The 26,737-nt window shown below is 36.9% G+C and overlaps 1 protein-coding gene across 1 annotated transcript in view; it reads left to right on the top strand.

The window, feature by feature from the left end:
- The window catches only part of ABCA13 (ATP binding cassette subfamily A member 13), a 201,396-nt gene that overhangs the window by 32,204 nt on the left and 142,455 nt on the right, over positions 1-26,737 (top strand). The window contains exons 11-18 of the mRNA XM_067292433.1: positions 4,622-9,346; positions 11,816-11,922; positions 15,138-15,256; positions 16,568-16,740; positions 17,961-18,037; positions 18,627-18,748; positions 20,978-21,172; positions 23,410-23,574. Of these exons, the coding sequence (XP_067148534.1) occupies positions 4,622-9,346; positions 11,816-11,922; positions 15,138-15,256; positions 16,568-16,740; positions 17,961-18,037; positions 18,627-18,748; positions 20,978-21,172; positions 23,410-23,574 (5,683 nt within the window). The remainder of the gene's footprint in view (positions 1-4,621; positions 9,347-11,815; positions 11,923-15,137; positions 15,257-16,567; positions 16,741-17,960; positions 18,038-18,626; positions 18,749-20,977; positions 21,173-23,409; positions 23,575-26,737) is intronic.

Genomic DNA, 26,737 nt, shown 5'->3' with positions numbered 1-26,737 from the left:
ATTTGGGCAGATCTTGAGCAGCAACCTACTATGGAGATCAGAATTACAGTTTAATCCTACATATTTATATATAGTAGTTTCTAATCATGTTTGGGGCACAATGAGGTTAAGAGGGGCTTTTTGTGTGCTTTTTATTTATAATGCTTTTGAACTTTTCTTGGAGTTGAAGTTACCTGTTTAGTTTATCACTGCAAATGTTAGCAGTTTGTATGAAGACATGGCTATAAATTCTGCATTTAGGCAGAATGATTTAATCTTTTATTAAATCTGTCTAAATCTTTTTGGTGCAGTAGAACTATCCTTTTAGCAGTTGCTTACTAACCTAGTAGAAGTCTATTTTGTTACAACTTTGGAGACCCCTTCGGTTCCCATCTTAATTCATGGCACGTTTTAAAATAAAATGAAGACAATTATTATGAGTTATTTGTGCAAAATAAAGTAGCTAGGACCCCATTTCTGGAAGGATACTGAATGTGACTTAAGTTTGTAGATACAGAGAAGTAATAAATGTTCATAAGAGCTGTTATTAGCCTCAAAAAGGTCCTGGGCAGAGCACAGGCCTGAACCCTTCTCTTCCTAACTGTGGTTTGGATGACTTGCATCACTTGCAAGAGTTATGATGGTGGGCTCTATTTGATATAGCTCATAATAGCCCTGCTTGCTCACATCTAAAAACCGTCCTTTGTTGTAGAAGGTGTAATCCATGCTTTACAGACCAGCTTCTGAGGATAAACCTGAAAGATAATACTGTACATGGAGGCCTAATACAGCACAGTGTTTGATGTCAATAGGACTGTCTGTATACATAAAATAATAGAATTTAGTTAGAGACTTGCAAAGAAATTGTAGGTGTTCACAAGGGAATTTAAAAGAATCATTGGCTTAATCATGGTAACTTTGTTTTCTGTGTCATTTCAGAATTAATAACAGACTTGAAGAAATTTGGTTTGCCTTTGAGGGAAACCCATACTGGAAGGATTTAACAACTTTTGTTGGGTGGATGTGTGAAGTAGCTCAGTATGTGAATGAGGAAGCAGGCTCCACAGGTCTGTCAGATGAAGAAACTACTCCACAGCAGGGTTGTTATGATGGTTTCCTGTATGTTTTAGAGGGATCGTATTCCTCAGAAAGGGAAAAGGTGGTGATTTAACATTGTGAGCCTGTTTGTGTTGTCATCAGTTTTAGGATTTCCCCTCTGACTGAATCATAAGCAAGGAAAACTCATAACATGCAGAGTCTGACTCTGGTTTTCCTTTTATTAGGTACGTAGTTGTGATTTTTAGTGCAAGGTGGAAAATTTTTTTTTGATGATTCATTTCTGTCAGAAAATTTTCAATTGGTTGCGTGTGCTGACAGGAAGGCTTCTTAAGTTCAGATTATAAATAGAGGGGAGCCCAAACTATCTGGTCACCTGGTAGAGATGTTTCTAGACTAGTTTCACTTTAGTGCAAGGACTTCATGCTTGGTTTCCTTCATCCCAGTTGTCCTGTGATATCCCAGATGTCCTGACCCATCTGCTGTTAACTTTCCTGGAATAAATTGCTTTTTCATTTATTGGTGGAACATTTTGCAAAATCAGGTTTGTCCTGAGGAATGTGAGAGCTTTTGAAATCTCAGTGTTCTTTCTGATTAGATGTTTGTGGTACTCTATTTGACATTTTATGTGGTGTAAATGAGCTCTGAAACAGGGCACAATATGTCTTATCCAAGCAGCTCTAAAAAATGGCCTCCTCCAACATCACCCATTTGCTTCCTTTAAGTAGCTTTTCCCCCTTCTCTCCCTCCCCCCCCAGCAGTTCTTAAGATCTTGTTAAAGAACTGCTTTTTTTCTTTTTTCTAAATATATGTAGATTTTTTTTCTTTTTTCTTCTGTCCATAGAGCTAATCATATATGTGCTGAATACTTCATCAGGAAGAAGGTTTCTATTGAATTTAATGCAAAAATAAGCTTTACTTTTTTTTAACTGGCAAACTACGTTAGTGAAGTAAACTGTTCTAATGTGAACTGATTGTACAGGTTTTCTAATCCATTACAGTCTCAGATGTCTTTAGTTTGCTGGGTAATAATAGTGAATTTCACAAGGGTGTTTTCCCTTTACTGAAATTCCAAAGAAGAAATTAATTATAATTTCTGGATTGAGAGCAGCACTAGGTGCACTCTTGTATAATAAAACTAATGTTCTTTCTGCAATAGTTCTGCAGTTCATGTATAATTCAGAAGATATCTTCTATTTTTCCTTTTTCCTCTAAGGATTTTGCTGATACAGATGTGCCTTATGTAGACCCGATATTTATTGATTCTGTATCTCATTCCTTTAAATCATTCACTAGTACTAAGATCAAACCCTTTACTAAAAATTGCGCGTTTACTACTTTTAAAATGTACTTTATGGATTTCTCTTTGAACTGCAGAATGTGGTTGTAAATCTTCTCTGCTCGCATTTAAGTCCTAAAGTCTGTAAGATCAAATTGTTTCAGTGGGAATTGATGATGTTGTTCACAGATGTGTTCATCAAGACTTTTCTTGATCTGTCTCTTTATAGTGAAATGTATATTTTCTCTGCAGATGGACTTGAAGTATCTCTATGTTCCAGGCAAAAGCTCAGTCTGAAGACCATCTCCTTAGGTCATTATTCAGCATTTCTGCAAAACTTATCAGATTATTCCCCGTTTACTTCCTGGGCATGGTAAGATTGAACTAATCAATGAAACTTCCCTTTTTAACTGTTTTCCACAAATCTTTTACCCCACCTCCACTCTGGACTTTTGTAATAGTTGAACATAATTAGCCAGCTTTATTTTTATCAAGTGACTAGTGTTTTTCAGGGTTATTGGGAAGAAATATAATCCTGCAAAGTCAGAAAGGTATATCTTTGTGGCTGTCATTCAAAAGCTCTTTAAAAGATAACTCCACATCTGGTATATTACCAGTAGTAACCAAAGTGATGGAATCTGGACAATTCCAATATATTGTTAGAGTGGCTTGTTATCACTAAGTTACTTGCATTAAAGCCCTGCTAATGTCTGGATGAACAGTACAACAGAAGCCATTTAATCATTACTCTGTTTAAAAAAGAAAAAGAAAAAATCCGTTATGGAACAGACAAGCTGATGAGTGCTCCATCTCCTTTTAGCTGTTTAGTTCTTTCAGCAATTTACCATGCTGTGCTTGGCAATCAGTTATTAATATATAAAAATGTTTTCCAATTATACTTCTGGACTCTGAATTTTATTTTTCGTTATGCTGCTATAACTCTGCTATCAATCACTTATTTAACCTATAGAAGGGAAATAACCATCATCAGTGCAATGAAAGATGAAGAACCAAAAGTTTATAAATGGCAGAATTTGAACATTGCCTCCACTGCTTAACAGTGTTGTCCTACAAGCCATGTTGTGCTTTTCATTCAAGCGGAACTTGACTGCGATTTAGGTAGCTTGATTAAAATGGACTCTGGCTTTGGTTTTCAAAAATATTAAATGTGTTTGATATTTAGAGTACAAAAAAATGGGGATTAAGGAAAAAATGTAAACTGATACTTTGAATGTTCAGACACATTTTCTTTTGTGCTCTTTCCCAACTTTACTATAAAGATCAATACACACACGTGTTTGCTATGTCAGGGATTTGGTGTTAAATACTGTTTCAAGAGCATGCACTGTTTTCTCTATGTGGTAGTACTAGCGAAATCACCTGACCTGTTTGGGTTATCCTTGCATGGTGCAAGGTGTTTCTTTGGTTTGTAGAGGTCTTAGGAAACAAATTCTAGATGATGAATACTTTTTTTTTAATGTTTGACATCTTTCTTTCTATACTGCTTAAATAACCCCAGTAAAGGACATGGAAATTCACTCACAAAAGTTTTTAATGTTGTCTGGTTTTCTGCTTTTTGATTATTGAAATAAAACATTTGAGGAGCAACTTTTCAAATTAAGGCCTTTGGAATGCAATGTTTCTTGTTTCATGCACCTCAATTTTGACCAGCTGGTAAAGTTGTGTAAGAAAAAGAAAAACAATTTCTTCTGAGAAATGCTATTGACACAACAAAAACATTATTTGGAGAATTCTAATTTTGACTGCAATTTCGTAGTGTTTTTCTAGATATTAACACTGTTTAGCTATCAGTTGGTGAACTGGAACGTTCTAACTTTCAATAGCTATGACAAAAATAACTTTTCAGAATTCACAGAAGCGTAGAGCTCTTTGATCAATTTTATGGGTAAATTCCTTTCTATAAAACTATTAGTCTGGAGCATGAAAGCTTTGCTCTTTTCAGCAGCAGAACATGTAAGGTACTTTAAAAAAAAAGGGGGGGGAAGTGCACATTTTTCTGTAATTATAATCAAGCTTGCAAGCCACAGTCAAACACCTTTAAGTTATTTGCCTACACTCAGCTTTTGATTTGAACGTGGCTGTGACTTTTGAATGGTTTTTGTTATGCCTTCGAAAACCGAAGTGACTGTTACTTGAGCTATTGCAGATCTGGTGGTGATTACTTTGCTATTTAAATGACATTTGAACTTTCTTTGACTTTATGTATTCTAAAATTGTAAAATATATACTTAACCATTTTTTGTCTGCTTACTACATAACTAACAAAAATCTTGCTTAATATTTCAGGATCTTGACATCTGTCAAAGAACTTTTGGAGAGAGAAGAAAACTTACGGATTTCTGGTGAAAAGGAAATCTCTTATCTCTTACAGCTTACAGAATTCATAGAAGAAATCGCAATGCCCAATTTCTCAGTCCCATCAAATCTCCAGTCTCTTATGGAAACTGTCTTGAATAATACAATTGCATGGATAAACAATTTTGCTGAAGGGGGGGAATTTGCCACAGATTTCTCACCTGCAGTTTCTGAACTCCATAATGAGCTACTAAAAAACTTCCAGCCTCTTCAGAGATTCCGGCAGAAAGAGAAGACGGAATTTTTCTGGCAAACAGTGAAAATGATGTGCTATGAACTTGTTTCTAGGCTGTCTCAGTTGAGTCAAGTGGAAGAAGTAGAGGTATTGGATACCCTATCTAGAATTATATTTTCCATACCAGAAAATGAAAAAATCCTTAATAGAAGCATGCTTTTGCTCCAAAATATCCTGACTGGTTTGCCAGATTTAAATATTGTTGATATGAGCTATCTTCACTTAAGTGAAGACTTCATAAGAGATCTCTATGAGGTTGGATCATTGACTGAAGATCATGTTAATACAACTTTCAATACAATTCATGGAGCGAGTAATGCCTCCTCCTTCTTAATCTTAAATGCAACTCTCTTATATAAAGTACGAGAGTTAGGAGATATTGTATTTGATTTCTTCAAAGACATCCAGAAATTAAACAATGGTAGTGCGGCCTCACTTGTTCAAATACTTTTCTCTGTTTATCAGAACATGGATCTGCTCTTAAATATTGAGAACAATAGTGCTCTGTTAACATATCTTTATGAGACCTCAAAAGATATTTCATCTCTTCAAGTATGGCATGATTTCCAAGATAGGGACAAAGTTTTTGATCTTCTGTCTGAAACTTTTAATCTTCTTTGGAACTTCTCTGGGAAACCTCTCTGTGAAAAGTTATTAACCATTTATAACTACACAGAGTTTCAGGCCCAGTCTCTAGCACAGAAAGACGAAAAAGAGATGCAAGTTGTCTATAACACTCTGAGCAGCCTTAAAACTTTATTTATGGATGAAGAACTCCAAACAGCTGCCTCTTGTTATTTAGAAGAATTCTTTGGTGTCTCAGCAGAATGCATGGTAAATAATGGATGCATTGATTTTTATCTATCAAATGCTACGTCTGCAGAGAATTCAATAGAGGTTTATGACTTCCTTCTACTTCCATTGAACAGTATTTTATCTAACATAACAAAGCTGGGAGATGAGATAAATGTGCCTTCTGCTTTGCATTGCACTTTTATATGGCTTCAAACCTGGACAGAGGTTTTTGAAGAAGTGTCCAAAATTTTAAGTTTGAATTCAACCTTTTTTGTCAGTCTAAGATACGGTTTGGCAAATGTCTCTGAAAGTTTTTTAAATACAGCTCATGCTGAACTGTGCAATAAGACAACTATGCTTATTGTTGAAGCTACAACAGCAATGAATCTATTAAAAAGCATAGTTGAAGGTGGTGATATAAATGGTTGGAAAGATTTAGAAGCTCTCCTTAGTAATCTTCAAAGTGTACTTAATAATGCAATTGATGTCACAAGCTTGCTTACAGGTAACAGTTTAGAGGATGTTCTGGAAATTATGGGAGCTGGGATAACTGAATTGCAGAAGTCTGTACTGAACGCTGTTAATGGAGATTTTTTGAATTCTTGGCTTGATACTTTCATCTCAGGAGGATCTGAGGGAGAGGGTAGGGATGCAAATATATATTCCATTGGAAATTCGCTTTCTACTATTCTCAAGCTCTCCAAAAAAGAACTTGGAATTATTCTCACGGAAATAAAAGACACAACTGCTTTCTTAAAAAGTATATCTCAAGACAAATATTTGGTTTGTATCAGCTTTTTCCAGAATATTACCAAATTAATTTTGGACAATATTCTGCAAGAGAAAAGTCATTCACAAATTAATCTTTCTCCTCATCTTAATTCCTTTCTGAACTTTAGTACAGTGGGTGAAGCAGAAGATTGTAACAGATGGATGCATATCCTTAGTAACCTTAGTGAAAAATACAAGACACCTTCCCACCTTGAAAGTGTAAAACATACTCTATTTCTGCTGAAATCTCTGGGAAGCATTGAGACAGATGTTAAGCAAAGAAACATGATGGATTTTATTAATTTGGTTTTTAATTTGGTATTCCCTGAATGTTCCCTATCTGCTTCTCATGTTCTTTGTATAAATGTCTATTTCAATATTATAACAAAAACTTTAAAATTCATTCTGCCTGAATTTTATGGAAAAGATGATGTTAGGGTGCTTGACTTTATTTTTACACTTGTAAATAGCTCAGGGGGGCAAATACCAATGCTTGTCAACAATTTAATGGGACACTTGCAGTATACATCAAATGAGACCTATTTTACTCAGTCAATCCATGGATCTAACAGGAATTCCAGTATACTCCTTAATCCCTTTCATCATCACCAGCTTTTCTTAACAGAATTCTTGGCAGAAATTCAAACTCTCCTGAAAAATAAAACTTCTGGTATCCAGCAAAACAGCTCCTCTCCTTTGAATACTGAGTTTAAAGCTTTCTTGCATGAGAAAAATATCAATTTGTTCATGCAGTTCTTTCAACATATGATTAATTACCTTGACTCAAAGTTGCCTCATAAATTGCAAGGTGAATACAACACACTTCAGGCACTTATAAAAACAGCAGCTCTGAATGTTGAACTGGTAAGGAAGGCACTCAAAACTTTCAAGTCTTCTACCCTTATTGGTTTTCCAATAAGAGGTGATAAAGAGTTCCCAAAGCATGTAGTAGCTTTGGTACAAAATCTGGAGAATACAGATGTAGAGTTCTTGATAGGTCAATTCAAACAAGTCCAGCGGAGCCTGGATCATTTATTTAAAAGTATTGAATCTTTGTATATTGAGAATTCTGAGTTAGGAACGTTACCAGACTGGTGGGACACATTTGAGAACAATTTGTGTAATTGGAATCTGACTGGTTTCAGGCAGCTGGCACAGCTGTTGCAACAGGATGAGCTCTCTGATGTGGTAGAGATGTTCCATCTTCTCCTTGATGTCGTCAGCCTTACAGAAGGATTAGCTCATAGAAACATCACGGAGGCACTAACTGATGTATACACTTTCATATTGACTCAAGAAGCAAAAATACCAGTGTTTACCAAGGAAGAATTATCTAATCAAGTGGAAAGTGTTCTAATGTTACTGGAGGCACTGAGTGATATGCCTGATGAACCTGCAGAGGCCTTGATTTGTATTTCTGCAGTGTTCTGCTGGTCTCTCACAACAGCAACACCTCAGAGTGATCCTGCTTTTAAACCTTGTGACTTTGATGTGCACAGCAATTTTTCTCTCGCTTACAGTGGAGTCGTTAACATAATTAAGCAGCTGAAACTGATCCCTCTGGAGGACAGTTCCTCATGTATCAAAGATTTTCAGACAGATATCATTCGCAATCTGACTTGCTTTTTTCATCAGATCAGAGAATGGAACTCTCTTCTTCTGAAGTTTTCTGAGCTCCATCATTTAAATGACTCAGTTCTCAAAGAGCTGCTAGATTTTTGGAATGAGCTATCTATCTATGCTGTACCTTTGCAGGCCAGTATTACAGACTCGGTCACATGCTCGTCCACACTGAAGATGCAGGCAGCTTTACAGCTCATAGAAACGCTGGATGGTATGACGGTGGCAGAAATGGAGGCAGCCAAAGCTATTCTTGAACAGCTGAATGATCTTTATGGTGCCCTAAATTTGAATGGAGACACAAAAATGTCACTTATAAAGACTGTTCTTTCTAATTTTAAGAACATGACCCATGAAGTGTCTGGATTGCTAGATACAGAACCTATCCTTTCTTTTTTCTCTGTAGTTCAACCTTTAATAACGATATCATCTGTTGGAAACCAGACTTACTCAGTGCTTATGGCATTAGCAGCTTTAAATAAAAATGGGAGTGCATCTGATAATTTTGAGAATTTCTGGCTTCGTGTAGAATCTAGTATAGAAAACTTGTTGGTGAATTTTAATGTCAGACATTTACTTATGGGGGTGGAGCAAGGGTTTCAGTTATTAAGGGTAGCTACTGGACACTCCTCTTCAGTGGATCTTGATGTTCCAATACAGCAGTTTAATACATCATCTGTTGATGCTATGTTAAGAAACTTTGAAGACATACAAGAGATTGTGAATAGCTTTCTATGTGAGTGTAACACTAAAGATTACTCCAAAATAATGCATATTCTGATCTTCCTTATGGCTAATGAAAAGTCATCAGATGACCTTCTGCTGGTTGTCAAAGATATTATTGACTTTCTGGAACTCTTCCAAAATGAGTCTAAAGATGATTACATAGATATGTTTTATGATGATGATCTTAACAGAGAAAACCTGAATAATACTCATATTGCTGACTCAGCTTTGCAGAATGGTCTCCTTCATATGATTGCTGACCTTGCTATTATAGAAGAAGCTCTGCACTCAAACAATACAGAGCTTCACATAGTTGACTTCATTGATTTATTTTTTCATGATGCACAACACGGAAGCTACGGAAAATCTACTAATCTGTTCCAAAACAGAACTCTTGAGATCATGCAAGAGGTCTTGCAAATGATCTTTCCATCTTCTACAGAACATGACAGGAACAGAACAGCCTTCTTGCTAAAGTATTTGCATGAATATATAACGGCAGAAATGAGGTGAGCATTTTCTATGTGCCTGTTCTAATCCTGTGTTGAGGGACAGCAGTGACAGCTGCTCTATGTTTGTGAACAGCTCAATCACACCTTTTATTAGGCAGCTAATTACTGTTTTATTTCAGATGTTTACTGTGGAGCAAAACCATATTTGGTATCAAATTACATTGTGTGGACCAGGTTATTCACGTATTTAGTTTTCTGTGTTCATACTCAAGGTGCTTCCTTTGGAATTATTATGGACCAAATATATGAAGATACTTGTGTTTTAAAAACCTTGCAGTTCTGAAAACTGAGCCCACAGTTAATGGGTGGACAACAGTCATTTGTGTTCTTGAGTTAGACATTAAGGAATCCTTGAGACTATTTTTTTTTCCTACATCCAAATGTAGTTATATTGTACTTGGAATGTCTTCAGTTATCATTCAAACTTAATATAATTCATACAAAGCCCTTTTCATTTTCCTATGACTAGACTTAGGAGTTTGAATTAAGAGTTCCCTTAAATTTCATGCAGATTAATTCAAATTTGTAGAGTAATGTCTCAGAACTTTCTTTTGAGCTCTTGAAACCAGAAAATAGAGCATACTAGGTACAAAAAAGACAGTACTCCAGTAGTAACTTTTATTAACTTCATTTCATATCCGTGTTTGTCCTTTGCATTCCATTATATTAAAAAAAAAGATTAAAAAATTGCTACTACTGTGTGAATTTATCAAAACAAAAAAAAACTAGAAATGAGTTAACCCTATCCTACTTAGTTATACTTGATATACAAATCTTGAAATGGCTTTTGTGTGCTTTTTTTCATCAAACAAGTAATTGGAAAATAACATGCATATATACTATTTTCAACATTAAACATTTGCTTCTTTGCTTATTGAACCTTTTCCTTTTCCACAATAGATTGATTTTGTCTCAAGTGACTATTGCCAAGTTTGTTACTATTTTAAAGTTTTCTTTTTGTAATCTTATCAGGTATAAGGATCTGTACTCCTTTCACTTACTAGGTTTAGTATTTCTATCCCCCATTTTTGCAAGGCATTTTGTGTGCTGTTGTAATGTCCAGAAAAACCTGAGTGACTAATTAGAATACCCATTCAGAGGTTCAAAGGTGCCAGACAGATTCAAAGCATAGAGCTTTATTTTTTCTATACAGTATCACTGTATATTTATATAAATGCAGAATTATATTGCTCCCTTAATTTAGGAATGGTATTTCTATTTTTATATATTTCCTATGGAAAGTTTAACTCTTCTAAACCTGCATCAGATGGTTAATTTATAATAAATTGGTAGAAAAATTAAATGATTTTTTTGAGTTTAAAAGAAAATCAGTGTGATCCCATTAAAGAGGAAGCCATAGATGAAGCCATTTCAATTTGAAAAATTTCATTTAACTTTCTGAAGGGTTTTTTATTTGCTTTGAGGCCATAATGATATTGCTAGCAAAATAGATTTAACTTCTCACTGAAGTCATGCTGGCAGTCTTGGACAGGGAGGTCAGTTGGAGAGATTTCAGGAAAAACGAGATTTTGTTATTTTGAATTTTGCAAGAAAAACGAGATGGGGGAAAAAAGGAAAGTTTCTATTGCTGCTGTAGGTGAGTCGTCTTTTGAAAACCTTCTGAATCAATACTAAATGAAAATGACTTAAATCACTCATGACTTAGGCAAACAAGGTGACCTTCTAGGAGCTTTGGGTATTATATAAAGTTGTTCGGTTTAACAAATGTAGTTTTCTGAAGGTCACTTTTGCCAGATTCCTCAGATCAAATGTAATCTGGCAGCAGAAGAAACTTCCCTTTTGGGAAACCTTTTCTGAGGGCTCATTAAATAACAGAACTGCCACATTGGAGTCAGTGTGTTTAAGTAGTATACAGTGAGTGAATCCCATGAGACAGTTGCTCCAAACAGCTTTGGAGTTTCTTGCTAGTGGAACTGCAGTTCCTGCTGACATACCCCCATTGAGAAAGAGCGTACTAAGCTGATTCATGACTTTGATGTGGAGTGTAGACCTTTATGATTCATTTTATGCAGATATGTTAGACAAATGGTCAGGGGCCAGATTTTGAGTGTTCTGTTCTTTTCTGTCAAGTCAGGAGGTACTGTGAGCTCTCAGTACTTCTGAAGCCAGGTTAACAGTGGTTATGATTTTGCTTATTTTACCAAGGTATGTACCTTCTTTGCCAAGACACTCCTAACTGTTTTCTTAAGAAAGCTGATGACTTGTTACCTTTATGAAAACTATTATTACTTTTTTTTTAATGTATCTTATAGAAGTATCATGTCCTGATTCAGAAATAGTTCACACAAATGAAATTGGATGTAGGGCTATTGGCTGGTCATATAACTGTTAATATTGAAATTTTAATATAATTTTGAGTTTGCAGTTGTGCATAGTGCAGTTGTTGAAAATTTTCTTCAATACTCTTGTTAGGAAAATAATGATATCTTATTTATTTTTCCATAGAGCATCTAACATGTGCCAGATTCTTCAGAAGCACTTACCCCCTGCTGTTGTCGTCTTATTGCAGAAGCTTCAGCTTACCACTCTGAATGTTCTTAAAATCTTTTCAGGTTGGTTGCCATTGTAGCGACCATTTAGGTCGCCAAATATGTTAGTACTATAATGTTAAGGATTTACTTGGAACATTCCATTGTTAAACAAATTCAGTTGGGTGATGGGAAGCAAGGCAAGCATGCTGATGCCTGGAAGTGAAACCAACAAAGGCACAGAAAAACATTTTGACTCAGATCATGTAAAGGGCTGATTTCTGGAGAGGCAAATTGATCCAAAATCACAGTGAAAGGAAGTGGCTTTGCAACTCCCCTTCTCTCATTTTTAGCCATGTGCTCTTTTCCTTCCTCTTGTGCTTGCTATGACACACTGTGGCTTCTTCCTTCCCTCACTCAGCTCACTAACCCAGTGGAAGACAGTCTAGGCATTTGATTTTTGCCTTATCTTTTTTTACTGAATATTTTTCTGCCAGGTTAGTGAACTGGGTCAAGTCACAGAGGTTTTTTAATGAACCAGAGTTGATACAAGGTAGCATATAGCTGACAGTAGGGAAAAATGGGGTAAGTGTATAACCGAATTGACACCTGCCACTTCTGGCCATGTTGAGCCAGTGGATTGGCTTGCTGTAGCAGAGTAATTTCACCTGCAACAAATGATGTAAATTTGGATGACTTAAGCTTGTCTTCTTGACTGTATATAGGCTCCCAAGATGAGCACTTTGAGAAGAGCTCTGTACTGACCTAAAGGAGTGATTTCATATTATGTTTGTTTTGGCATCTGCCTTTTAAACTTGAATTTCAATGATTCACTTCATATTTTAACCCAATTCTGCAGGGAATCATTTCCAAAGAACAATTGGGAGGTATTAACCTGTTGTTCTAGAGCAAGGGATGAGATTGATAATTTCTTCCAATTGCCAAAGAAAACAGAAGATGTCATTACAGCCCAGTTCCACCTCTCCTGTGACTCTAGTTCCCACGGAGTAAAATAGTAACAATGTTGAGCTCAGAATAAAAGATATTGAAAATGTGTACCTAATAACTGGGATCTGTTATTAAACTCAGAAAAATCATCTATATATTGGGAGAACTGAGACTGAGGAACTAAATTTTTGTCATATTCATTTCAGTACTCTGGTCAAAAGGATGTTTCATAATGCTTTGTTTGATTTAACCTTTTACGGTGGAACGACTGGCTAGATAGATGAGGGGAGAGCAGTGGATGTTGTCTCCCTTGACTTCAGTAAGGCTTTTGACACTATCTCCCATAACATCCTCATAGGCAAGCTCAGGAAGTGTGGGCTAGATGAATGGACAGTGAGGTGGATTGAGAACTGGCTGAATGGCAGAGCTCGGAGAGTTGTGATCAGTGGCACAAAGTCTAGCTGGAGGCCTGTAGCTATAGTGGTGTACCCCGGGGTCAATACTGGGTCCAGTCTTGTTCAACTTCTTTATCAATGACCTGGATGAAGGCACAGAGTGCACCCTCAGCAAGTCTGCTGATGATCCAAAACTGGGAGGAGTGGCTGATACACCAGAGGGCTGTGCGCCATTCAGAGGGACCTGGACAGGCTGGAGAGGTGGGCGGAGAGGAACCTCCTGAAGTTCAACAAAGACAAGTGCAGAGTCCTGCACCTGGGGAGGAATAACCCCATGCACCAGTACAGGTTGGGGGTTGACCTGCTGGAAAGCAGCTCTGCAGAGAAGGACCTGGGAGTACTGGTGGACACCAAGTTAAGCATGAGGCAGCAATGTGCCCTTGTGGCCAAGAAGGCCAATGGTATCCTGGGCTGCATCAGGAAGAGTGTTGCCAGCAGGTCAAGCGAGGTGATCCTCCCCCTCTACTCAGCCCTGGTAAGGCCACATCTGGAGTACTGGGTCCAGTTCTGGACTTCCCAGTACAAGAGAGACATGGAGCTACTGGAGCGAGTCCAACAAAGGGCTACAAAGATGGTTAGGGGACTGGAACATCTCTCTTATGAGGAAAGGCTGAGAGAGCCAGGCCTGTTCAGCTTGGAGAAGAGAAGACTGAGGTGAGGACAGAGGGATCTTATCAATGTGTACAAGTATCTGAAGGGAGGGTGTCAAGAGGATGGGGCCAGACTCTTTTCAGGGATGCCCAGTGACAGGACAAGAGGCAACAGGCACAAACTGAAACACAGACAGTCCCATCTGAGCATGAGGAAAAACTTCTTTACTGTGAGGGTGACAGAGCACTGGAACAGGTTGCACAGGGCGGTTGTGGAATCTCCATCCTTGGAGATATTCAAAAGCTGTCTGGATACGATCCTGTGCAACATGCTCTAGGTGACCCTGCTTGAGCAGGGGAGATGGACTAGATGATCTCCAGAGATCCTTCCAGTCTCAACCCTTCTGTGTTACAGAAAGCATTATGAAACCTAATGAGAAAAGAAAAAGATCGTTCAACCTAGTTTGCTTTGCTGAGTTGTATTGTATTACTTCTGTGAACAAGATCGCAGGAGATGATCTTGGATCTTCAAGGTCTGCTTCTTTTTGATGCGGTGATAAATGTTTACTGTTCTTGCTTATTGGCTTATGCACCAAACAGGGAAATGTACGTGGGGAGGGGATGAGGGAAGCATGAAATTTGTTCTTGCATAAACTAGAGTTCAACCACCAAGCCAAACTTTCCCTGGTCTCCCATGTGCAAACCTGCTACAGGTAGGGGAATGGAGCTGTTTTCCAGGGACGTGAGGGTTGCAAGCTTGGGTAAAAACTTTCTCAGTGGAAGATCAGGTGACAAACATCCCCTGTATGGGTTCTCTGTCGCTAGGATTATCTCCTCACTGCTGATTGTCTATGTCTATGTAATGCCCTTTCCTTCCCCCCTGCAGCTAGGGTTTGAAAGCTGCTACTTGCTGGAGGATTAGTAACATCCTGATGTCTCAACAGGGAAAGAGTATTGGGGAACCCATTTGAGGAAAAGGTAGATGTGTTTAATATATACAGCTCCTCAGAGCTGTGTTTCTTGCTCACCAGAATGAAGCGTTCTGCTCTGGTTCTGTAGCAGCTGTTGCTGTTCTCATTATTGGTCAGAAAAGTGTAGTGAAGAAGAATAATGGGAATTGAATCAAACTAGTCCTTCTTGCCCTCTGTAATGGGAAATAATGGCCAGAAACATTTTCCAGTGTCTTAATACATCAGACTTTGTGCTTCTCTTAAAACTTTTCCTTCTCTTCTTATTTGGTCAACTTTTCATCTGATTAAAAAAAAAAAAATGTCAACTGATTAAGCCTGGACATTTTCTCTTACAGAAGAACCAGCTCTCATCAGCAACTTTTTCTGTGTTGTTACAAAGTGTAAAGAGGGCTTAATGAGTCGCTTCCTCCTCTCTGTCATTGAAGGAATCATTCTGGTTCGAGATCATTATCAGGTTTGGGTGGCTTCCACACCTACAAGTGTTCTTTGTATTATGTGTTAAACATCACGTTGCAACTAACGCTAGGAGAATTTTTTGTTTTGTTTTTTTTTCCTATTATCTGAATGATCAGTCCCCACAGTGGTTATATAAAATGGAGTTTTGTATGGTTATAGTTCTGACACATTTTATAATGATACCCAGAAGGAATCCCCTAAATAAACATTGGTAAGCTTTGAAAGCTGTAAATAGAGTAACTAGACATTCAATGCCAAATAGCTCATGTTTTCTTCCTTTAGATCTTCTGATACTGCCAAGCTCATGAGTCAGAGTACATTTATGCTTTTAAGTATTCATAGGAACAGTAGTGAAATCAAACTAAATACAAATAAATTTATTGGCCTGAGTCATTCAGGCTAAAAGAGCAATTGTGGTTACCAGTTGAGGTCAGTCTGTGTTTCTTTAACAGTGCAGGAAATTACCAACAGTCCTGATCTGGAGAGCCTAACACTTGGCTTTTAGACTTGTACAGAGCTGGAAGCACTTCCTTGGAGATCACACACATGCACAGAGTATTAACTTCAAGTTTTTAGTACAGAATTTGCCTCCTCTTTATAAAATAGCTCTGCTATTGTGTATGCACTGTACCTGGAGGTTTTGCTGACATAAATGAGAATTCAGTGTTGTGGCAAACAGAATTCAAAGGCATCATTCACATCTCAAAGTAGACTTTTGTCAAACAGATGCATTTCTGTACTTTCTACCATTCTGTGACATACTTCTGCAAGTAAAAAATTATAAAAGCCGAAATGTGAATATTCAAGAGAAAAGATGAGAGTTAAAAACTGCACAAGGCACAGGCAAGTAGACCCTTGGGTATGGGTAGAACTGAGGAATTAACATTTTTGTCTTTGGCTGAGCCAAAGAACTGAGAGTATATGGATTTGAGATAAACAGAAACTGTTGTTTAGATCAGTTTTGGGGGAAAAGATAAAAAAAGGTCAACTTAAAAGGCTTGTTTCATTTTGAAGTGAATTTTCAAGTGAGATTTTTGACATGTCTGTTCTTTGCTGAATCTCCTTGCAAGGCTAGGTCAAATTTGCATATATTCTTGGTCATTTCCAAAACTCAAATCTCTGATAATTCCGTTTTCGTTGTGTTGAAAACCTTTCACCTCGTTTCCAGTAACAAATATATTTAGTAAGTAAGTATTGCCTTAACCACATTGCGTTTTGAAAATATGTATCATGTAATTGCCAAGACCTCCACTTCAATCATTACAAGCATCTGGTGTGAATTTAACTGTATGATCACTGTCTTTTGCAGGATATTACAAGAATGTGGTCTGCTTTCAACAAGGGGGATTGTGAGAATATGGCATATATAAGCCAGAAATTTTCCAATACTCTGGAGAGCTTCCTGAGAACCCTACAAAATACCGCTGATGACAGTTGTGAATGTCACCTACTGTTAGAGAACATCCAAAGACACTTGCAAATGTAAAGCCTGTATTTTTGATACCCAACATAGTTTTTGTTAGGGCTACTGATGTTACTTCATCATGCATATGTGTGGGTTCTAATTTATGTAATTACAGGAGAAATGCTGTGTATCAAAGTCTCTTCAAGCTTTGTTCATTTACCTGAAAATTCAGCAGAAAAAAATACCCTGTAATTATTTAGATTCTTATTTAGCAAAATTCTGGATATTTCCAATATCCTTATACTTTTGCTGAGCACTTGCAGCAGATCTTGCTGCTGTACAAGGAGAATGATTTGAATCACAACCGTGAAAATACTTGCTTTTCCATGAACTGAGTTAAGTCAAATTTTTGGTATCTTGATTTTTTTTTTTAAATTTTTATTTATTTTTAATCTAAAGCTGTTTGCTATGGCCCGGTCCTTTCAGCAGCTGCGTATCTTTGCAGAATGCTAAATACAGGTCAGTTCAGCGGTTCAAACAGTCAGAAACACTGGATGGTGCTTGTAACCTGACAGAATTGAGTTCCAAATAATTTCAGATATTTGCTATTCCCTTGAAGGAAAAAATAACAAGTTTTTGATGAACAAATAAAGTTATTACCACAGACTATTTCAGACTTAACTGTCATTTGGAAGTGGACTTTCTTTCTGCTTTACTGACTTGTCTGTTGCATTGTTTTCATAATGGGCTTGAATGGCCTGTGTGAATTATAGTTGTATGGAAGAATTTGAGCTTAAGTGCTCTTATGGACCATTACCTCATATCCGGTGTTTTAATAGTAAATAATACTCAAATTGTGTAAACTTTTTATTACTCAAATTGGAATCAGATAACTTCATTATCCTGAAGCATGGTGCTGCTAGGTTTGTGAGTGTTCTGTGGTTTTTTTTGTTTGTTTGTTTGTTTTTTAACTGAAAACACAAAATGAGACTTTACTAGACCTGTGCTTCTCCATAAGCTCTTGTTTGTTAGAACACTTTACAAATGTAGAGATCTTTCCATGAAGGCTGTCTTATTCAGGCAAGAAATGTGACGATCCATGCTCAAACGCAATGCATACATGCAACACGGCAAGCTCTTCAGAGGTGCTTACTGCATGTGCAGCGTGTGTACAGAGACTATAATGTAACCCTTTAGCCTAGTTTAATGGCTGTTTCACTATTCATTATTCTCTCTACACATGGTAATGTCAGTTACTTAGTTTTGGTAATTTGTGAAATTAAGGCTATCATTTCAGGTTGGCTGAAAATTTGGAGCCACTGTTGTCAGAAAATCCAGTGGTAGCTGTTCTCAGCAATTTTAATCTTTTGAATGGTGAGTTCCTGTTTTCTTCAGCACTTTTGCAATTTTCTGTTGTTGTTGTTGTTGTTGTTGTTGTTGTTTTTTTCCAAAACAGTAACTTTTTCTTTTGTTGTTCTCCTGAGGTTAAAGGGATGTTGCTTGTGGAAAGTACTGACCTAATGCAATATATTCTCGGTGTATACACATGTACACACACCTGCACTTACTGTTCTTGTCCCAGGACAGCATAATTCATCTTGTCAGGGCCTGTCCTAGGAATATGTAGGCATTCATTGGAAAGAAGAGGGGAATCTAATTAGTGGAAGTAGAAAATAACTTAAGTGATTAAAGGCTACTTCAGTAGTTTCAGATGTTCCCTTAATACAGGGGTGTGGGATGACGTGTGCTCTGATAGGATAATGCACACAGACGTACAAGCCCTTCAGTCTGCCAATAAAGTGACCTTTAGATTTGATGTAGAAGTGAATTGCATAATATGAAGATTTTGTAACCCCTCAGTATAAATCTAGAGGAGACACTGCAGTCTGTGGGCAACTTGATTAAGCAACTCAGTAGGATTTTGCAGATTGTTACTGTTGGTACCATTTTCCTTCTCTTCCAGATGTGAAAGTCAAAGACTGTGTGTGGAATACTACTGAGCTGGAGCTGGACATTCGTTCTTCTATCAACATTTCTGAAGAAACTATCAGGACTGTTCTGGAAGCTAATATCTCTCATTCAAAGGTAAAAGATCAAAAAGAGGTGTTGAATTAACAGGTTAACCTGTGGCCTGATCTGCCAACTGAAACAAAACAAAGCAAACTTGTTTGTGTGGAATCTTATATTTTCACTTGTTGCTTCTATCTGGAAGATTTTTTGAGATTTGGGACTTTGGAAAAAATTATGTGAGGCATTAAGAGGTCAATTTGTAGTAGCACTAGTTTTCTCCTGATCTAAATGGCACTGCTTCATTACTTTCAGCAGTTTTACTCAGTCGTGCTGACTAAATTTGAACTCTATTGCCTTGGAACTGTAGAGAAGGTGAGGCTTCCTGGAGAAATCATTTTGTATCTCCCCCCCCACTCTGAGCCTTACAGTACAGAGTTATCTGATTTCTTTTATTCCTTGGTGTGCTCCTCACTGTTCTTACATTTTCACCTCTATCTTGCCTTTGCTTCACTTTATTTATCTGTTTACTTGTCTATTGAGTATTATATAAAGGATTGATTGTGTAGGTTTTCTGAGTCAAAGACTGTGTGTGTTATCACTGTTGCTGTTTCTTGTGATCCCAATAATCGGAAAGTAGAAATCATGAAAAGTGCCAGCTTAACTCTGGGTTCTCTCTCAGGTGTGTGATGGAAAAGAGTTGGAGATACTTTTGATATAAACTAATCAGGTCAATCAAGCAGCCACTGGGTGTCACTGATGCTCCACTTGCAGAAGCAGTTGCAAGTTTTGTTCACAAAAAGTATGGCTGTTTCAGTTCAGACAATCATAATTACTTACAGATGATTTGTTAGTTCTGCTTCTGCTTTGGCAGTGTGACTGCCATTGTTGTTTGCTTGTTATTTTGATACCAGTAAATAGTAATGAGAGAAGTCATCTAGAAGTAATTCAGTGGGAATCTTGCACCTTTGATCTCTTGGAATAATAATGCTAATTGACTGACTTTTCAAATTAGCCTCTATCCTCATTTTTGCAGAAGTCCTGTGTACAGCTTGGATATATGTGCATATCTCACGTATTTATGCAGAATTTTGGGTGTGCATAAGTGCTTAAATTCTCTCCCAGTCCAACTAGAGTATTAAAATCTATGTCTCTTACTGATTATGCAATATGTGAGAATACTTTCTTTTAAGGTATAATTCAGGCATGGCCCACTATGTTTATGGTTTGTATAACCACTGTCTGATAACCCTGATGATACCTGCAGGCACCTTGCAGCCCTGTATTCCTGTGATTGTATGCTACATTGGTGCTTGCCTCTGGAATCGTAAGAATAAGTCTGTGAGTTGAAGGTGCCTGTTACTTACCCTTGATTTCTACCTCAAGATTATGCTCTGGCCACACTCATTGCTATGGGATTATGTTTGTGTGTTTTATTTATTATTTGTTTTAACTGCTCAAAAGATATAATCTGTGTAGATTATAAGCATTCATTACTCAGGAGTATGACATAGCTTTGATGCAAAAGCTGTAAGGAAAGTTCAGAGGGGCTTGATCTAGTTGGTAAAATGTTGAATGGATTAAAGCTGGATTGAAACTGGAACATTCATCAGGAATTTCAAATTGTATCGCAGAGTCAAAACTCCCTCCCATACAAAGTCCTTTTACATTGATAGCAAAATAATGTTTATACTCATTCTGTTCTCTTTCTGTGTGTATTACATATGTGTAGGTACACAAACATATACATGAAAGTGAGTAATCTTGCCCAAGATCTGCTTAGGCATTTGTCCCTTTTTCCGCTTTTAATAATAATATTTCAAAGAAGTGTTGAACTGAAGTGTCAGCTGGCTCAGAGTGAACGTTATATCATGTAGGCATACCCTAAGTGTTAAGTTTGTGTGACCTCTGAAAGAAGGAAGTCCATGTTGTTTGATTTTTACAATGATTCACACATCTACATTTTGATCTTTATGCGTTTCTGCAACAAAGATGTATATTCTCTACAATGTGTTCAACATTGTTAATATGACTGCTCATAGTATGAATGCCTACAGAATGAACAAATGACCTGTTTCCAAGTGAAAATAAATTATTATAAGAAATATACTTCATCTCTTTATAGACACGTTGGTATGTTTGTTTGCACTTTATAGTCTGTCTGATAGAGCTGTATAGGTCGGTCTTTCAGTTCTGTTGATGACTACTATACGTTGTCATGTTACTGTGACACAAATTCTCACTTTATTGCATGTAAAGAAGTTTCTTTCAGGAAGAAAGAAAATTAATACACATACTTTATGATAGCTTTTTTACAGTGCCTTTGCAGTAGCTTTAGCTGGAAGATGTGATGAAGAAGTACTTAGCCTGTTGCTGACATTACCTGAAAACAGCAAGACTTCCCTGGTGGTGGAGGAATTATGTTCTTTACCAGCACTGGACCTGTATACCATGTTTTTACTGATTATACAGAATTTGAACTTGCGTCATATCATTTACAAGGTAAGATGGGGTGAGGGAAAGTGTTCATTTCCTGTGATTTCTTTTGAAGGTAGTCTAAAACATGCAAGTCGGATGAGTAATTCAATTCACGAATATAGTATTTTGTTGCTTTAGATGTTCTTTCTCTGTGAAAGCAAACACCAGCCACGTGGCATTTTCTTTGTCGTCTTTTAGCTCCACAGACCAGTTGAAGAATAGGCTTGGTGGGTGCTACTGTATTCCATCTATTTCTTCCTTGGGAAAATTATCCCTGAAAAGTTAATTATGAAAGCTCTAGAGAAAACACAGGAAGTCATAGCTTTATTAATCTTCAGCAGAGTTTGCAGATTGTGCAGTTAGCCACTTAATTTGTAAGTGTGGAAGACTGATATGGCATCATTTGAGATAAAACAAGCATAAAAGCCCACATTATAAGAAATATGAAGTTATTTTCTAGCAAAAATTCATAGCATACTGGAATGCATTTTACTTGCTGTAGAAATCGTACTGGAAATTCAGGTGGCTCCTTCAGGAAGGATGTAAATGTGCCTTTCCAAATCTCAGGATTAGTTTCTCTATACAGACAAAAAAATCTGTATTTCATATGGCCCAAATCATACAGCTTGGTTTGACCTGATTCATAACCTCTCCTTGATACTTAAGAGTTTAACACATCTGAATGATTATGATTTAAACAGTGTCTGGCATCCACTCTATTTAATCCAACTAAAAAAACACATTGCAGTTATTTATCCAGATAGGAGGATCCTAGAGGACTGATGATGATGGAGAATTTTAGTGTTTATATTCTTTTGGAAAATAATGAGAATAATACAGTCACAAAACTGTAATAAAGGCAATGCAGAAGTCTGCAGCAAAACTGGATTATCTATGCAACTCTATATAATTTGGGATCTAGTCTGGGTTTTCAGTGAGATGGTATTTTCAGTTGTAAGAACAAAATAATTGGATAAAACTTGCGATAGTTAACAGGTGTTTATTCCAGTTCTTCTGTGGTGAATGATTAACAGAACTTAAAACATTGCAAGTACAAATAACTGAAAGATATTTATAGAACAGGAAGGAAGAAAATTTTGTTCTAAAACTCTGGTTTCTGGATTATATTCTGGAGGCTGCATGTGCAGTTAAACTGAGTGGCCACACATTTTTAAAAAAGAGAAAAATGCCTAGAATAGGTAAGATATCGGAGGAAAGAGAAGAGATTTCCACTTTCTGAAGTGTCTGGCAACCTGGAAGGAAAGTAAGAGAAGAAAGAAAAAGAGTGCTTGTTCTGACAGCTTTTCTCTTGAACCCTATTGAGGTATAATGAATTCCTAGCACAAAATAACAAGTGTTGTCAGCTTATCCTAAATTATTATGGAAGTTTTGCTAATTTTTAAATTGAATAAAAGGTTATTGCAGAGTATTTATTTTTGAATGTGTGAAAGCAGGTGAAGTTTGAAAGGAAAATTAAGCACAGACATTATAGTAGGAAGTGTCTTAGTCAAATACAGGTGGATAAAGTAAAGATAATCAGAGGAAGCAGCTGGAAGCATATAATGAGATTGTATTGTTTTAGTTACCATGCATAGGCAGGTAACTTAATCAGTTGTCATTTATATGACATCTAAATGGCCAATAATTGCAAAAGAGATGAGAGAATTCTAAATGCCAAAAGGTGCTTGGTGGCAAAAGGATGATTGAACTTTGGTCAAGTAAGGATGCACGTAATTATTTTAGGTAGAAGGCAGTAAGTATGAAAAATGCAAAGGGAGGAACAGTATCACAGGAAAGTATCCTGTCTAATATGCTTCCTAAAACAGCTAAAGGGATTACTTGATTCAATTTAGTTTGAGTTACGTTAAAAATATTAAGCTATTGTACTGAGCATCTTGAGCCTACTGAAGGGAAAGTTCTCATTTATGCTCAATTCCAAGGGGGCAGATTTTCACAGATGCCATCCGCATTAAGTTGGATGAGAGCTGCCTTCAGCTCAGCAGGTGTAAATGTGTTCTCTGTATTTTAATTCCTTGTATGTTGTAGGCTAGTTCTAACAATTCCAGAGAATTTTTGTTTATGTGAATTTGAGATTTAGAGAGTTATACTAAAAGGAGTTTTAAACACAGTTTGCAGGAGCATTCTGTAATCAGTTTTACAAAGAGACTGAATAATTTTGAGCCTTTCACTGAAAGGTTAAAATTTGTTTTTCTAATTGAAATTTAATGTCATGATTTTTTTTCCTCCTTTTCTTTTCCAAGATTAAGATACCATCTGAGATACGCAGCTTACTGAACACATTATTGGATGTGGTTTCTAGTATCAGCTCCCTTCTCAATAAAGACCAGCGTGTCATGGAAAACCTTCCGGTGTTTCTCCAAGCTGTTAAAAATATTGGTGTGCTCGACATCTCTGTATTGCAGCAGGTATGTGTATGATTTTCAAAATGTAAGCCTAATGCCCATTGTAAGGCGTCTTGTTAGGGATATGTGCTAAAATAATGAGGAGGAACACTAGCAGAAATTGTATACTAGAAGCTAGGCACTTATATGAGATAATGGTCCGTTGTCCTTAGGAAGTTGCATTTGATCTCTTTTGAGCACTCTGGTAATTTTGGGACTGTATTGATGGGTTGTTTCCATCATCTTTTTTCATCAGGTTATGAGAACACAGCCTAAATTAGTATGGTACTAGGCTACTGGTTAATAATAGCAGCTATTATCTACGATTTTGAGAGCTATACCTTTTCTGATAATGCTTTTTTTTTTTTTTTTGACAAATTATTTCTTTATCTAGCAGCTGCTTTGTTTCATGAGAAATAACTTTGGTTTATAAGGGATAGTACGTTTCTCTAGAGATTCTATGCGGGTGATTTAAAGAATCCATAGCTCTGCTTCCCTGACTCTTTCCATGCTGCTAAGGTGATTGCCTTTACGGTAAGATTCTTAGTCTCACAGATAAGATACTGACTTCAAGATACCACGATCAGTTCTTGGATCTGCTATAGATTGTTTCTGTTTGTGTCACTTAATGTTTTTGTGTCCCAGTTCTGCTTGCTATTTAAAAAAAAAAAGGAGGGAGGGGGGGTGGGAGGGGAGAGGAAGGGTATCTCTCCTGTCCTGCTTAAGGACAGTTGCTACGTGTGCATCTCCACAGCTAGCACAGCGGTGTGGATCTACTATTAAATCAATCAGCATAAAAATTTCTCCTTTTGAGCATGCTCCAGTTCTGTCAGTGGACTTGCTGACCCCTGTGGCACTACCTTCTGGAGCAAACTTGCTCCGTGTGGGAAGTGCAGGATTGAATCTGATTCTAAAATTGCAGGCCTCTAAAGATGCCTCAGTGTTAAACAGCACAAACTGGTTCGTGACTGCCGTACACACTAAACACTGCCTTAGATACTGTTTTCCCCAGTGATATGAATCTTTATCACGAACTTCTAATCTGTATGACTAAGGGGCGTGTTGTAAAATGCTGGTTTGTGCCTGTGTTTTGCTTGTGAGCTGCTGTTCTTTGGGATCGTGCTTTGGCTGCCATAATGAAAGGTGGTTTTCATCAGGGAAGACTTGCATCTCTTCTGTTTTGCTTAAACTAGTTCTGTTTATGGCAGACTCAAGAGTTTCCTTCCAGCAACTTAAATACTCTTTTCAGAGTGAAATGCTAGTTGCTTATCCAACAAAAGAGCCTCTCACAAGGTCCTGTTCAGAAAGTTTGCAAAGGACAGAATCCAACAGCAGAGGGCCATCTGGTCGCAGTTTCAGTCTTGGCTCCGTGGCATCCCGTATTGTCCTGTAATGTAACACAGATTTAACCCTGGAATTCTTTGCTTTTTACATCTTGCAACACAATCTATGTTTCCTTAGTTTTTGTTTTGATGTTTCCTTCTTTGTTGAGAAATTGATGCCCGTTTTTGTCACCTAGTGTTCTGTGGAGGATTAAAAAAAGCATGCACATTTATTTTAGTAGATCAGTGTCTATTTCTTTTGTTCATAAAGTAGCTGTGTGCTGTTTTCAAGGATCCTTCTGTCTCTACAACTGAACTTTTTTTTTTTCTTTTATGGACTAGCAAAAATTGTTTATTTTTAAATTTCCTTTCCTTCCTTTCTCAGGTTCTGCTGCATTTTGCTGCTTTCCAATACATATCTTTTAGTTCTTGATGATTTTGTTTGCTTCTTGACCTTTCTATAGACGCTGTCCTTGTTCTTCTTAATGAGGGTGGTGCAGATATTGTTTACACACTTTTCTCCTAAAATATTTCCCTCACTTTCCAAATAAGTCCTTCCTTCTGGATATTTATTTTCATGATAACCAGCCACAAAGTAGTTTAGAGACCTAGGAAGACAACAGAATAAAATATATATATTTTTAAGATATAAAACAATGTGGACCTTCAGCCTAGATAAGACAGATTTTCTCTTTCATTAAATTCTTACTAAAGAAGTTCTTTTGAAGTATGAAATTTACAAAAGTTTTTGCTAATCTCCTTGTAGGAGTAATGAAGTAATTTTATCAGTTATGCATGTGAGTTTTTGCCTGAAAGACCAAATGGAAAGCAATTCACATATCTGTGAAATGTGACATTGAACTGGTATGCTACATAGTGTGTAGTAAAAAAGCATTTTACACTGACTGGCAGATGTTGAGTTTTAACTGGAACACAGAGCTACTTTCTATGGTTAACAGCACTGAGTGAACAGATAACTCCCTTGAGAAAAAACATGGCTGATTTTTGCTTGTCTGTTTGCTGTTAGAAATTATCTGCTTATATTTCCATTACTAATTTTTGGTCTGTTTGTCATTCATGAGTAGATAAGCACAGGGCCGGAAGGGATTGTTGAGTACTGAACGCTGTCACTCTTGTAAAAAGCAGCCTTGTTATGTAATCCCTTTGCTGAATTTATCAAGTTCTGTGCTAAAACTACTTAGGCTACCATTATTGGAAAGCTTCTTGGAGTTATAAATGTATAAAATTCCAATTTAAATTTACCCATGACTAGTACATTTATTCTTGTATTAAAAATGTCCCATAGCTTTTTAAACTCTTGATTCCCCCGTATACGTAAAGAAGGCCAGTCATAGTCCCTCTTTGTTTTGCTAGGTTAAATAAGTTTCAATTTTTTTTGTTGTTGTTCTGAGGGATTTTTGGTTATTTTTTTCTGCTGTAACAGGCTCTCACTTGTCTCAGACATCCTTAGTGTCATCTTCACGTGCTGTATTAAGACCTAATCTTGAATGCTGGGGACAAAAACCATGTACAGTCTTTGAGGGGAAGTGTGACTGGTGGCTCTTGTAGTCTATACTGACTGAAACAACTTGCTTAATCTTGCATTTGCCTTTTTCATAAATTGCATGCATCTGTGTCCCTTACTTCATCAAAGAGCAGTAATATACCTAGATAAACTCCATTTCTGGAGTAGCATGTCATGATTTTGGTTGCTAAATAATGATTTATACTGGGTATCATTTAGTTTACTCTCAATCAGGTAATTGGTTTCTTCCTGTATAACACTGATCTTCATTTGTTCTACAGTGCCTTCTAGTTTTAGGTTATAATCAAATTTTAGTAATTCACTTCCCCTTTTGAGGCTG

Source organism: Apteryx mantelli, chromosome 2, assembly GCF_036417845.1.
Source record: "Apteryx mantelli isolate bAptMan1 chromosome 2, bAptMan1.hap1, whole genome shotgun sequence".
Classification (NCBI taxonomy): domain Eukaryota; kingdom Metazoa; phylum Chordata; class Aves; order Apterygiformes; family Apterygidae; genus Apteryx; species Apteryx mantelli.
Note: the sequence above shows the minus strand (reverse complement) of the source record. Positions and strands in the feature narration are given on the sequence as shown.